Here is a 14,985-nt window from a genome sequence, read left to right on the forward strand (position 1 = left end):
CCAGGTCAGCGAGAAGTTTTGAGGTCACGTGGGGTTCCGACCTGAAGTTATGATGTACGCTACGGCAGCGGAGTTTTTCTAACAACGTGGGAGATAATTTGTAATCGCCATCGGAGACCTGTGTTCCAGATAGTAAATGCCGAGAAAGCGACGTGACTAAAGTAAATGGTTTTAGAAGAAATTAGATGCAGAGTTTTCAAGCTTCCAAGATCCAAATGTTTGCCTATATTAAGAGGAGATCTCACGAAATCCCTGAGATGATATCTAAGCGCAGTACTAAAGTCGGACGGTAATAGAAGGAAGTAATTTCAAGGATCATTCAGAAAAGACCAGACATCTGTTCAAAGTAAGATTTTTCCTTTGTTTAGCTAGAAATAAGAAGATTGTGACGGTGATTTAATTAAGGGACTTGTTTTATAGTGATATTGAGGACTTTAGGCCTTATGCCGATATCTGAAGTATTTTGTTATATGTGAGAGAAGGTCTGGCTAAAATTTAAGGTGAAACATCATGTATTTAATGTTATAGCTATTGCCTAAACCTGCAGAATGTTATGTAAAAAATTGATTTGAGTATTACGAAGCTTAACGAAAGAAAATTATAGACATGTGGTCTTACCAGAATTGATTATGATAAGGAACTAAATTGTAAACGTAGTCATTAGTTGTGATTTGAAGCATAGAAGCTAATTTACTTAGTACTTAAAATTGACCCATTGTACATTTCATTGGTGTTAAATAAATTGTTTTCTCGTTTAAATAACTTGCCTGATTTCTATTTCCAATGCATTACTCATAAATTCAAATCTGTGTGAGCCTTAAAAGGTAGATATTGTCATGACTGCATAACAGAAAATTTAAGTGCTAGATTTACTTAGAATTAAGAGAGAAAAGTTCCGTGTGGTTTACTGCGTGTTATTTTTCGGAGGGAGATTCAACTCCCACCCACGAATTTGGTGATGCAGCTGGAAACTAAATTTTCCAAATTCAGTTGAGAATAAACACCAGTAGGTCAGACAAAGAGGTTGGCTCCAGCCAGAGGCAATATCTTTGTTCTGTAAGTTTTGCACATGTGAACTTTATTATTTGCGGCCATAAGTCAGATGTATAATAAAGGTTAAGAAAGGTTTAAACGAGATAACTATAGTTTTACAAAGGTGCAGAAGACTAGATATAATTGAAGATTTGATAACATTTAAAATAAACAGATAATTTAACAGTTGACACTTATCATTTTTAGTAGATTTCTGTATGAAATTAAGCAATTTAAATTTAGAGTTACAAGGTAGAGATAAAAATTTAATTGACATGTTAAGTTCAATAAAAATTTCCAACAATACTTACTTTTATTAAAGGAAAATATAAATGACTGCGAATTTAAACATCTCCCATATTTATTAAAATTTTTTGAACAAAATCAAGAAATGCTTCGCTATGATTTAAAAGAATTTATTTGTGAAATAGAATTACTTGAGAAAGAAATAAATTCAAGATTTAAAGATTTTAATAAAACTGAAATGATTGTATCTTTTATCAATAATTCATTTCAAGAAAACTTGAACGTCACAGAAATTTCAAATAAAATTAGTGGGCTGTTTGATATAAACCAAGCTGAAGTAGAACTTGAGATAATAAACATTCAGAATAGTTTACATTTAAAATCAATAAACAATGAAGTCATTTGGAAGTATGCACATGAAAAATTCCCAATATTAACTGATATTGCACGAAAAATTCTGACGTGTTTCGGATTGACATTCTTGTCGATTTTTCAAATATGACAGTCATAAAAAATCAATTAAGAAACCAAATTACAAAATGATCATTTGGATGATTGTCTGCGATTGGCCACTTCTTCATATCAACTTGACTATGAAAATATTGCGAGGTCCAAACAATGCCAAATTTCACATTAACTTTTTTTTTTTTTTTTTTTAATCAACCAGCATTTCCTCTAACTTGTGAGTTTGTAATCAATCTGTTTTTTGTTTTTTTTTCTAACTTTGGTTTTCCAAAATAGAGAAAAAAATATTTTATTCCAATATATTTTTTTGTTGTTGTATTAAAATAATTAAAAGTGATAAATACATCCAAACAATGCCAAATTTCACATTAACTTTTTTTTTTTTTTTTTAATCAACCAGCATTTCCTCTAACTTGTGAGTTTGTAATCAATCTGTTTTTTGTTTTTTTTTCTAACTTTGGTTTTCCAAAATAGAGAAAAAAATATTTTATTCCAATATATTTTTTTGTTGTTGTATTAAAATAATTAAAAGTGATAAATACATTTTTAAATACATAAAGTTTTTAGTTGTGTATTTTTTTTTAGTTGTTTATTTGTGCGGAATCAGATATCAGATTGGGAGAATGTGATCTATATAAGAGAATAGATCACCGAATAACTTTTTATAGAAAAGTAGCTCGCATAGTAAAAAAGGTTGAACACCACTGGTCTAGAGGAAGTGGCAGGTCTTTGGAGTGGATAAGTGATGCTAATTTCTTATGTGGTTTGTGACTAGTTATGAGGTCTCTTTTTTTTAGGATATTTGTTAGTTTTCCAGATTTATGCAATGATCTGCTGTGGGGTGGGGGGGGGGAGGCTGTGGTTAACTGATTTTAATAGTATTTTGGTGTTGTTAAGGATATAGTTAAGTTCAGTAGTTAGGGCATTGTTATCTAAACTGATTAATTTTGCCCTGTTATATAAGGTTTTCATAATCCCGTATTGTTGGGATTATAAAATGATGATGAATATATATACCTGTATGTGTATTGTCCAATCAATTCAAGACCCTAGTCTGGCAACGTGCCAAGAAGTCAATTCATGTTGAAGGGGAAAAAGAAATAAGCTGATGTACGAATTGGTCACCAACGTGCAAAATCACATGCTTTATACGTAAAATTTTCCAACTGTTATATAAGCAAAATAGTTACCGCTTTAAAACCACAATGTTCAGAAAAGAAAAGTTAATTTTCCGATATGTCATAATAAACAACTCATCCCACAAGACGGATTGATTACCCTATTATCAGAATGAATTCTCCTTCTGACATGCGCAGAAGTGTCGAAGGGTCTCGTATCTGTGGGCATACAGTAGGATTTCTGTAAACAGAGAAAGCCAGGAATCCATCAGGCTGGTGGATTCCTGGCTTTCTAGGAAAGGGAGATGTTGTTTTCCTTTTCTAAGGTAAACTGGAACCTGGGGTGTTGATTGTTTAAGTGTGAGAAATTGTGGAGTGTATCCAGGCCATGTGCCCACATGGTGAACACATTATCCAGATAGCATTGCCAAACAGTGCGGTTCAAGGCTTTTTCTTCAAAGATCTCCTTAAAGAAGTTGGCAAGGGGTGGAGAGTGGAGAACCCATGGCTGTTCCCTCTGTTTGTAGAATTTTCCTTGCCAAATGAAATAGCCTGATTTCATGGTGAACTGAAATAGGGATGAGATATCTGGAGGAAATTTGGTTTGGATGAGGTCTAAAATTTCTTTTGAGTGTGACATTAGTGAATAAGGAGAGACATCCATAAGTTAAAATTGGTTTGAACACTGTCTTGTATATATCTAATTTAGTGTTTTGACTAATTTCTCTCTTATTCCATATAAACTTATTCAGTTGACTTTCTATCATACCAGTTTTGTTGATTCTGTTGTCTGTTTCCATATTTACCATCTTCACTAAAATTCATGCCTAAGTAGCTGAAATGTTTTACTTGTTCTATAGGTTCTTGCAGTTGACTGTATTCAGTTCCCCATTCTGATATTTGTCCACATCACTTTACTTTAGCATCGTATTTAGTGTTGAGTACTATAGCTACTTCTTTTCCCTGATTATCATTCCCTGAATGTAACATTTTGTATTTTTTGCTCAGAAAGATCTCGCCAGTTTTTGTCTTTTTTGTTTGTCATCCCTATTATATCGATCTGGTACTTATCCAATTCCTCAGCTAGCTCCATTTCTTTGCCATTCAGGCTTCTTATGTTGATAGTACTGATCTTGAACTCCGATGCTGAGTTGGGGTTGTGTTTTAGAATTTGTTCCAGTATCTGACTTTTCAGTGTTCCCTCTCGTTCCCTGGCGAAAACAACAGGGACCTTGTTTAACCAGGTGATGCTCCAGCCAGCATTAAATTCTGTCATGTAGTACCATCATTTAGTATCGTCGTTTAAGCCAATAAGAATACAATTTGGTCGGCTAAATTCCAAATTGCCAGCCCATCCTCATTCATTCAGTATCCAGGTAGATACCTAATAGGATGCATCACAAAAAGTTGAGGATTGGACATTAGGTCAGAAGCTATGGTCTTCTTTCAGTTATACACCTTTGACCCTTAAGCAACCCCTGCTAATTCTGCTTATTTCCATATTTATTCTGCCAGTTTCACTAAAAAATTACCTATATAGTTGGAAAAATTTAGCTTGTTCTAAAAATTTTCTATTTGGGATGCAATTGATATTTTATCATGTTCCTACTAATTTTTTTAGTTTTTTTATTTTATTTTATTTTATTTTTTTTGTTGCTGATGTTCATTCCATATTTATTACAACAGCAGTTATTCAATTTAGTTAAGGATATTTCTATAAGCTAGCACTGGATTTGAGTGTAACATCATTTGCTTAAGTTGATGTCACAATGTCCAGTTTTGATATCAAATTTAATGTTATTTTTCTTCATATGTCTGTATAGATAATGAATAACAGTGGCAGTAGAGCACAATCTTGTCTTGCATCTTTTACCTTCTTCAATTCTTACTACTACTGCACCACTTAAATAATTGCTGTATTTGATTGTTCCAAATATTAGTTGCTGAAGTGTGCATGAAACATTCAGCATAAAAATGTGAAGAATTTATTAATCTGTAAAGAAACCCGGCTTTAATGAACTAATTAACAAAGCCGCCTGTACTCTTATCACAATTTTAAATTGCAATAAAAGCTGCTTAATTTTGCTGTTCATATTTTAACTAATATAACATTTTCTGGTATTTATACATGAGTAGTTCTTTTCTGGAAACTTATCCAAGAGCATGCAGAAATGTCTTTTTTTTTTTTTCCCAAGATACAAAATTCTTATTGTCAATTGAGAATTGCCTTTTTTGTCAGCAGCTTGATGAGATATATATATAACTTTGAATTTTTTTATTTTTAATTGATAAATTTTCACTAACTCATTAGTCAGGCAGATATCACTAGTCAGCTTGATGGAGTACCATGGTTGCATATCTATCATATATTAATACATTAGTCATGTGTTCAATCAGACCCAGTCAACATAAGCTTAAATCTTATGGCTAATTGTTTTTATGTGATTTTCCACTCATGAAGGGTTATAAGCCTATAGTACATTAGTGCTGAGAGTGAGTTAGGGATTTTTTCTAATTTATTAATTTTATAATTTATTGTATTTTTATTTTTTTTACATAGTCTGAAACCCTGCTCTAGAGACCAAACATTGAAATTTTTCAAGCCACTTCAGGTTTCCAATAAGTAGGGTGGTGGTCTCACAAACAGACGATGAAATGTCTGTTTGTGAGACCAGGCTGGCCTATATATTTATGTATATATTTTACACACACACACACAAACTCCAGAAATTACTCACCATAGAAGATTTATTAAAGACAGGGTGAGTGAATTTTCAGTTATGAATGTATTCAAAATATATTATTTTCTTTGCATAGTTTACATTTTAAAGCATTTCATTGTAATGCATTTATTCAAGAAGTTTTATTTCTAACTCTCCTGAAATATATATCTCAACATCAAATTCCTGATACATATACCTTCAGAGGGTGTTCAGGATATTATGATAGATGATAGTACAGCATAATAAAATTACATCGTACTAATTGTTGATAATTTTCCTCCAAATTAATCTGTTTTCTGGCAAGATTCCAGTATTATCAGATCTTGAATTTTTCTCTTTGTACTGTATCAATCTCTCCTGGGTCTCTTTTTGTATTGACCATGCAAAGAACATTTGTTTTATTAATCTTTCCTTTATCATTCTGTTTAAGCGACCATACCACCTGAGAGTAGCTCTATTAACACATTATTGAATGCTAACAGTGTAGAGTTCTTTCCTAATACTCTCGTTTTTAATATGATGCTGCCATTGATGCCATCTGTTCAGTCTCCTAATCTTTTTTAGAGCAGTCATATTTGTAGTCTAGTTTTCATTCTGTCTCAGCTTCTTTAATGTCTTGTGTCTAATTTCTATTATTCTTTCGTTCAAATGGTTATAATATACAATATTGTTCTTTAGAGGTTTATGTACCATAATCATTATGCCTGCTTTTGCTATTTCTTCTTCTTTTACCCTACTATAGATTTGTATATAGTTGTTTGTTTCTTTTGTACCTTTTTGTTTTTTCTTTGTTTCTATTACTATACATATCCTTATGTTAGCTTGGTTTAGTTGTTTATCAAGTTCCTCTTCTTTGTATGCGATGCTTCTCGCATTCCATGTTGCAATCTTCATTGTGTTCCTTTTTCTAATTTAGTTTACCTTTTCCTGAATTGTGGTCTTTTCCCTCATAATCCAACAAATAATTTTTGTCAGGATAATGACAAAAATTATTGTCATTATCCAGATGGCGGTATAACCCTAACACCCCTTTGACAGGGTTATATGGCCCACATTTGGTCGCCAGTGCCTCGTTTGTACTTTTAGAACAAGATGGACCATGAGAAGATGAGGTTGGCATTTGAGTGGGAGAGGCGTATGTATTGCGAAGAAATACGAATGCAGAAAGTGGATCTTTAATGGCATATTGCAGGGATTCTCAACCTATGGTACACGTACCACTGGTGGTACGTGAGCTACTGCCTTACTGGTATATCTAATATCTTGAATTAAATATAGCAGTATGCCACTGGAAAAGGTTGTTTAAGGTGACGCTGAAAGAACTGTCTTTTTACGAGTTGCAAAAATGCCATTCTTAATTATTATTTATTTTTTGCATCATTTATTCTTGAGAACCTGTCCTTACCAAAAACCACAACCATTCTTATATAAAGTCTTAATCAAATTGTTCATCAAACCTAGTTTAATGTAGAATGGTGATGAGTACTTACAAGGGGAGGATATAAAATGCTCCCCTTGTAAATAAATGATAAATTATATCGGATTGGTCCCGTTTTTAAACCTCGTGGTAGTCTTTAGCTCTGCTGTCTCACTTGCATATCTAAACGTATGTTTTTTGCTTGTATTCATTGGAGTTGTGTTTATGAATTAAAATTACTCGCACGATTCCTTTATGACCAGCATAATATTACTAGAATAGTGATTTATTTCCTGTAGGTAGAAGACTAAGCTTTAAAGGCTATTAAACATCATAAGGTTCATCTTTTCTCTCCAACATTTCCATTAATATGTTCAAATCACAAGATTACCTCATTAATTTTTATTGATGAAAATTAATTAATTTGTTAAATTTTCTGATACTTTTTAAATGAAGTCATCTTCATGCACTTCTGAAGTGCTGTTCTAACCTTGCATTGTTAAAACTCTGATATGTCACCATGTGTTTTAGGAAGTTCAATCTCTCAAGATCAGTTATCTCTTTTGGTTTTTATATTAATGTTCACTAAACTGGCAACTAAGTCTAGATCTGGCTCATGAGAAACTCATTCTGCACTTTCAGGTCTGTTGGAAGAATTGTCTTTATCTGTAGTCCATCTCAGGTACATACCATCATGAGATAATGATCTCAGTGGCTAATATATTTATGTATTTAATTATGTTCAGCTTTACAGAAAGCCCAGAGATGATTATTAAACAGAAGTAGCAATAACTTAGGCTTCTTTCATACTATAAGGAAATTATTATTATTACATAACACCTCCAGGGAGTCAAAGGACTCATCAAGGGAGGGTACCTGCTCTATAACTCTGTCTCCACCAACTGCAACTACCTTCATCTACGCCAACGCCATCTACCACTAGCCACCAACACTAGTATCTTCATAGACATCCATGCCCACAACGGGATTCGAACCCGCAGCCTTTTGGCTGGAGAGTGGATACGCTAGCCACTCAGCCAACCAGGCTGGCAAATGTGTATTATGTCATTTTTGTTCTCAGCATATACAGTAATGTTAAAATTACTTACTCTTACCTAAATGTAATTTCAGTGTTGTATAGTGCAGTAGGTACCAGAATGAATCAGAAATAGGAGGCAGAATACAGCTTTATTTCCAGTTTGTTATACTAATAATAAACCATAATGGTTCAGAGTTTAAAAAACAGAAACCTTAATTACCACAGCTTTTTTGCTTTACTAGTTATGCAGCTTCAGAAAGTAACTTAATGATGTCAGTAAAGTTGTCATCTTTGAAAGAAAAGCAGCTATGTATTAGATCATCCAGTTTTTGGATTTGATTGGATTCAACATATTGCTCATCAAAACAATGAATTATTAGTATTTGTAATCTTGCAGAATAGAGCCACTGTCCATTTTGGCTTAGTCACACCAAAGTGTGCATAGATCAAAATAAAATTTGTACATACAACATGTAGTTGTTCTCATATTTTCATAGTAATTCAGTAGCAAAGTAAAAGCAGTTTGGGGGGTTTTGAAATTTAACAGAATTTAAACTTCTTTTTTTACAAAAAGTATGCATACAATTTCCCTTTCAGAATGTTAATTGTATATAATTAGTGCTCATTTTAACAATTAGTTATTCATGCATTTCATATTCTTATAAATGTGAGGACTATTTTTAGGAGAGTTGTAATATCTTTCATGTAAAGTTTTACATAAGAATACTCAGTTATGTAAATTTGCAAATCCAAGTATGTGTATTAATAAATCTGTAATATATTATATAGGCACTCTGGGAATTGGAGATGAACAGTGACCTGAAGGCACAACTAAGAGAGCTGCATATAACTGGGGCAAAAAATATGGATGTCAATGGCAAGAAGGTATGAATATTTAGCATTATTGTTTATGCATTCCAGTCATTTACAAAAAATTTGTATGCCTTGATAGTACTGTTGTTAAAAACCACTTTTCTCCTTGCACATAAGAATTACTATAAACTTATATCACAACAGTGCTGCCATGTAAAGGCAAGTGGTTAGGGGGAAAGAAGGAATGTGTTGATTTTTTTGGAGCTGGGGGTTTGTAATCATTGGGGAAAATGATATGAGAAAGGCCTCTAGATAATACATTATGAAAAATAAGGCTTTTAGATAATAGAGGTAGATGGAATGAAAGAAGAGGATGAAGTTCGTAAAATTTTTTATTGTAAATTATTTGTAAATTGATAAATTTTTAGCTAAACTGCATATGGATGTTGATTAGCTGTTGCTAATCTCCTACACGCGTTCATATCTCGCACAATATCTAAGACATGAATGCATAAGAGTTTTATAAGTGTTATTAACCTATACCACATAGTACTGTGGATAGGTAGTTTGGTAAATTTGGAATCATACTCTGGAGACAGAGCATAACTTTCTCACTCCTCTTCAACAAGGTAATAATTTTATGGTGGATAAATCTTTTCGCCAGATTCCTGCCACAGCAGGATTTGAACCCACACCCTGTTGGCAAAGCAGGAATAGTAAAACCATCCAGGCCAACAAAAGATATTGTAAACAAAAAAATTCTTGCATCATGAATAGTGGATGAAAAGTTTAAGTGGGGGGCATGAACTTGCTAATACTAGTTTGATGAAAGAGGGGATGACCTGTCTGAGCATGACCTTTTTATGTTTTAAGGAGAAATGAGTTGCTTTCTCCCCCACTCACCTCTCCCAATAGTAAGTTCTATAGGGAATGGCAAGCTTGTATATGGGGAAGAGTAACATGTCTGTAGTGTTGACGTTCTATTTTCATGTTATGTTCTAAATCCGCCATCTTGGTTCAAGTCACTCTTATCAATATAACAACTAATTGCAAATTGATCACCGATCCAAAAGTAGGGAAATTTATAATTATACTGCGCCACCCTATTCTTAGATTAGTCTATATAAAATAGTAGGATCAATTTTTAATTAAGTTAGCAGTCTCCTCATTTATTTAGGCCGAATTATTTACTATTTCACTTGGGGTTCCTGCAAGATTCGAATATTTATGAACGGTGCAATAAAAAGGAATTCAGGCAAACACGATATTTAGATTAACAAAATAAAACATTTAATATATGATATATATAACAAATACAAGAATTCTGCTTTAAAATGAAACAATATAATCAACTTAATACATCTTGCTAAGTCACTCATGCCAATTCAATGTTCTAAACCTTCACATACAATTCACAGTTTCAAAAATCACAAGCTTTCTTAACTCAAGTTAATAAAACGAAACTTCTTATTTAATCAGTCTCCACATATCTATCAGCTGTACTTAATGTTTAAAATTCACAGGAAGCAATAATCAAGGTAGACAATATTCCAAGCAATCTTATTTCGGACTTTGAACTTCGAAGATATGTTAATGTTAGAATAAACAAACAAGTATGACTACTCTTACCAGGTACAATCTTCAATACAATAATTAATTGTGAGCACACCTATAAATTAACTTATTTATGTTAGCGGAACACATTAATAAAGATTCTCCAACGATTTAACTGAACTACTATTAATCGCACTTCACTACTCTAATAAACACATCAATAAGGCACTGATATCTTCTTTGTTTACTTTTCTCAAACTAGTTAATTTCAATATAATTCTTCTCAGGGCAACATAGAATTAAAACGTAATCCTAGACTAACTGGAACTAATCAGAATTTTCCATTGAATGTTCAGTTCTTTATTTATCTGGTTACGGCATTAATTTTCCTTTACAACACAGCTGACTTCACTTGCAGCTAAGTACATGTTTTGGCTCACTTCTAAACAGTATTCTCATGAATTTCTGCCCTAGAGAGCTTATAATTTTCTTCCACTTCCTTTGCTTGTATCCTACCTTCCTTTCCGCTCCGCAAAAACTTCCTCTCTTCTCTCTAATCAAAAATCTTCTATTATTTTTTCTCCTTTCAGTCCGAAGGTCACACTCTCTTCGACTCGTGCTTGTTTACTTCATGCGTCTCCATGACAACAAAATAACCGCAAACATTTCGCTAATGTAATATAATGCTCTACTACTACACGAGTGATTACATAACGTTAAATTTTCACAAATAAGAATAAACAGAATATTTGAGCTACTTAATCAGCATTTTCATTACGTATACAATTAATTATAATAACACTTTTCGTTACATCATATATATATTTTAGTTATTAAAAATTCTGCACATATTATTGCTTAATAAATTAATAGTAGGTTAAGTTTAGAATAAATATTTAAATAGTAATCCTAAATTAAGGAATAATAAATAATTTTTATAGAAATCATGATTAATACATATTAAGCAATGTTAAATGTGAATGAAAAAAATTAAATTACACAACATAGTTTCATTCACAATTTAACAGTAGCATCATTTCAAGAGTATAATAGTATCTGTGGATGATAAGGGACTGTACAGACAGTCTCCAACTTATGTAAGTTGGATTTAACCCTTCACCATTAATCACTGATACAGTTTAATGGAATAATTACATTGCAAAAATAAGTAGTCATTAATCATTTTTAATATTTCATCTCTGTCAGACATCTTCAGAAATACAATGTTAAAATTGTAATAATACACAAAAACGCACAATAAGTAGAAGAAATGAAATTAGATTAAATAAAGACCCTCTTATGAGGGGCACCCTCTATGGGTGCTGTTGGCTAGCCTTTGATGTTGGGTAGGAAGCCTATGAATTAGTTTCCCAAATCTTGGGAAGTTTAATACAACCATATTTATGAAGATTAGGTTAGTTCTTGAAATCTGCCACTGATTCCAAAAAGTCTCAAGTTTGCATTTACTGTGATAGAGCATGATAGTTTTCTTCCATCTAATTCTGTGCAAGGTATCCATGGCATGGTCTGCTAGACTGACCAACCATAGTTGTGGCAGCAGATGTATTTTTTGTGTTCTTCTAGGTGGATGTTTAGCACTTTGACCATAGGTTGTAAGAACAAGGAACCTTCTAAACACTTGGAATAGAGAGGAGGAAGTAGATCCATTGGGGAGTGGAGAAGGGAAAGCCAGCTTCAAATGAGGTTTGAAAGCAGTACAGAGATTATATTTAAAGTTCTGGCTATTTTTTTCTGAAGTGTCTTGGATATAGGGAATAGTAATGACATTACTGTAGTCTTTGTTCAAAGGGAAGTGAGGAGGTGGAAGGGACAGGGACAGATAATTGTAGATTTTTTTGGCATCATAACCATTGGACAGGAACGTTTGACAAATAAAGGCAAGTTCTGCTGTAAGGGAAGCTTGGGTGGGACAGGTTGGCGACTCTGAGAAGGGGATGACAAGAAAGTTCATGTATGGATTGGTTTTTTGTAAACTACAAAAGAAATAGTGCCATTGGGCAAATGTGTGATTACAGTGTCTAAAAAAAAAAAAAAAAAAAAAAAAAAAAAAAAAAAAGCCAGCTGTTTTCTTTTTCAATACTGAACTGGATTCTGGGTTTTTAACTATTGAGATGGGGAAGGGAAGATTCTAATGTGTCTGAGCCATGTTCTTCCAAATAGAAGGTTTGAGACGAGACTGGCATTATCAAGAGCATGTTTTTCAAAATGCTTCCATCTGATTCTGTGCAAGATATCCAAGCATGATCTGCTAGACTTGACTGACCATATTTGGTCTTTGTTATATGTGCTGTCATTCCTTCCCCCCCCTTCTCTGTCTTTGAAATGTTCAGATGTTTATCTCTCCCAACTTGCCTGTCTGTTTGTCCCTACATAACACCAGCATATGCTATCACCAGAGACAAAGAGGAACCCATTGCTGTTCCTTCCTCGAAAAAATTCCAAGAATTTTTTCAAGAAAGGAATGGCAATGGGTTCCTCGAGGGTTTCGAGGTTCAAAAAATTCTTGGAATTTAAAGATATTATTGATACAATGCTTAAGGTCTTGACATCACTAATTTGTTCATCAATATGCCTAGAGTAGAACTATACATTTCCTCTAGGCTATTTGAACCAGATACCTTGAATCTTTTAAAGTGGAACTGGCAGAAGAATTAGAGAAGTACCACATCAACAAAATTGGTAGTACCCAAATAAAGAAGACAAAAACAGGTTGATTATTCTAAATAACAAACACAATGACATATTCAAGGGATTAGAATTGGGGTAGAAAGGAAAGAATGGCTATAATCAACACCAAACATGAGGATAAACGTGAATGTTAAGCAATACCAAGTAATGTGGACAAACATCAAAATGAGGACTTGGATTTGTTTTATAGTCTCACAAAAGATTCTAAGGAATAAGTGAAGGAATTTGAGTCATTACAAAAATATTTGACATAAAAAGAAGAGTTGATCCTTTTTTTGAAGATCTAAACAGCAGAGTAGGAAATGTATACCAAATATAAATATTTTGGAGAAAAGAGCAAGCTAACAATAATGGTAAGAGTTTGGATTTCTTTCCAGGAAATGGACTAATCATCATAACACCATATTCCAACATAAAGATCTACAGAAATTCACATTTAGAGAATACAAAAAAGAAACATGAGTATACAGGGGATTTTGAGGTGGGAAGTAATCACCATTTAGTTTTGACTAAGATAAATCTGAATATCATAGTAAAAAGAAAAATACGTATGAAAGTTTTAAAAGAATCAGTCGAGCAGCTTTCGGAGGTGAACTATAAACTCAAATATGCAAATACTATTCAAGAAAGAAAAAAAATAGAAAACAAGATCCAAACCTTGCAAACCCAGTGCCAGGGTCTAAAGAAAAGGTCTGGCTGAATCTACTGATTCAGCCAGTGTTGCTTTTGCAGGACAATGCACCTGCTCACACTTCATAAAACCCAACAGACAAAACACAACTTGGCTTTCAATATTTGCTTCACCTACCCTATTTGCCAGACCTTGCTCTATCTGACTATTTCCTATTCCCAAATTTAAAGAAACACTCAAAAGGAAGAACAAAATTTACCACAGATGAAGTCATATCTGCAGCTGAGGACTGGTTTGTGCAACAAGGGAAACACTTTTCTCAGAGGATTACAAATGATGCAGCAGTATTGTAACAAGTGTATAACATTTCGTGGGAAATATGTAGAATAATGTGTAAGTTACATGGTTCTATCTCAATTCCTTTTATGGTGATTATCACAACATTTCAGCACACCTTCGTAATTGGGCCTAGATACTTCTTGACTGTATCTTCAATTATAATCTTGATCTTTCCCCATGGCATTTCAGATGAGTTCTCTTCACTATTCTCAAAAAAGATCGTTCTTCTGCGAACCAATTAGGGATTACTCTGACATCCAGTCTTGCAGGAAGGTCCTGACTTGGAAGTCTGCTCTTGGACAAGTATGCACATCAAAGATACTTGTCTTCTACCATTGGAAAGCTAAGACTTATTCTATCTTGTGCCTTGACCTATCAATGTTAGATGTCCAAATATAGGTCCATCGTGGGTATTTCTTGAAGCAAGTGTTGGCAATAACTAGTGTTAGCGTAGGCAAATTCCAACAGAGTCTTTCCCAGTTTTGCATTAAAGTTCCCTACAAGGAAAAGTGCTTCCCTTCATGTTAGGTAGGCCAACACAGTCTGTAGGTTTTTGTAAACCTCTTCACTCTCTCCATCAGGCCTATGTGTGGAGTGCATGAACTACGATGATTGACACATTTAGTAGGGTGAGCCTTAAGTCTCCAATATACTTTTCTCAGTACCACAGCTACTCCATGATGTTTTGAGTCACCTTCTGAATAAATAACTAGTTTACCTTCCTGTCTTTTGAAATGATTTTCTCCCAGTCTAGCCTCTGTAATTCTTAGGATGTCAATTTTATACCTTTCCATCTCTTTCAAACATCACGTGTACCCATTACCCCATACATTCCAGGTGCCAATATAAAGTTTGCCTCTGAGATTAATCCTGTACTTCTATATTCCTCATTTACAGTG

The 14,985-nt window shown here is 33.5% G+C and overlaps 1 protein-coding gene across 1 annotated transcript in view; it reads left to right on the forward strand.

Annotated features, from left to right (window-relative positions):
* The window catches only part of LOC150100987 (small ribosomal subunit protein eS7-like), a 92,335-nt gene that overhangs the window by 33,910 nt on the left and 43,440 nt on the right, over nucleotides 1-14,985 (forward strand). Inside the window, exon 3 of the mRNA XM_090401724.1 lies at nucleotides 8,830-8,925. Within this exon, the coding sequence (XP_090257850.1) occupies nucleotides 8,830-8,925 (96 nt within the window). The remainder of the gene's footprint in view (nucleotides 1-8,829; nucleotides 8,926-14,985) is intronic.

This window comes from Typopeltis vanoorti, chromosome 12 (genome assembly GCF_054136105.1).
Source record: "Typopeltis vanoorti isolate ZY-2024b chromosome 12, IOZ_Tvanoo_1.0, whole genome shotgun sequence".
Lineage (NCBI taxonomy): Eukaryota > Metazoa > Arthropoda > Arachnida > Uropygi > Thelyphonidae > Typopeltis > Typopeltis vanoorti.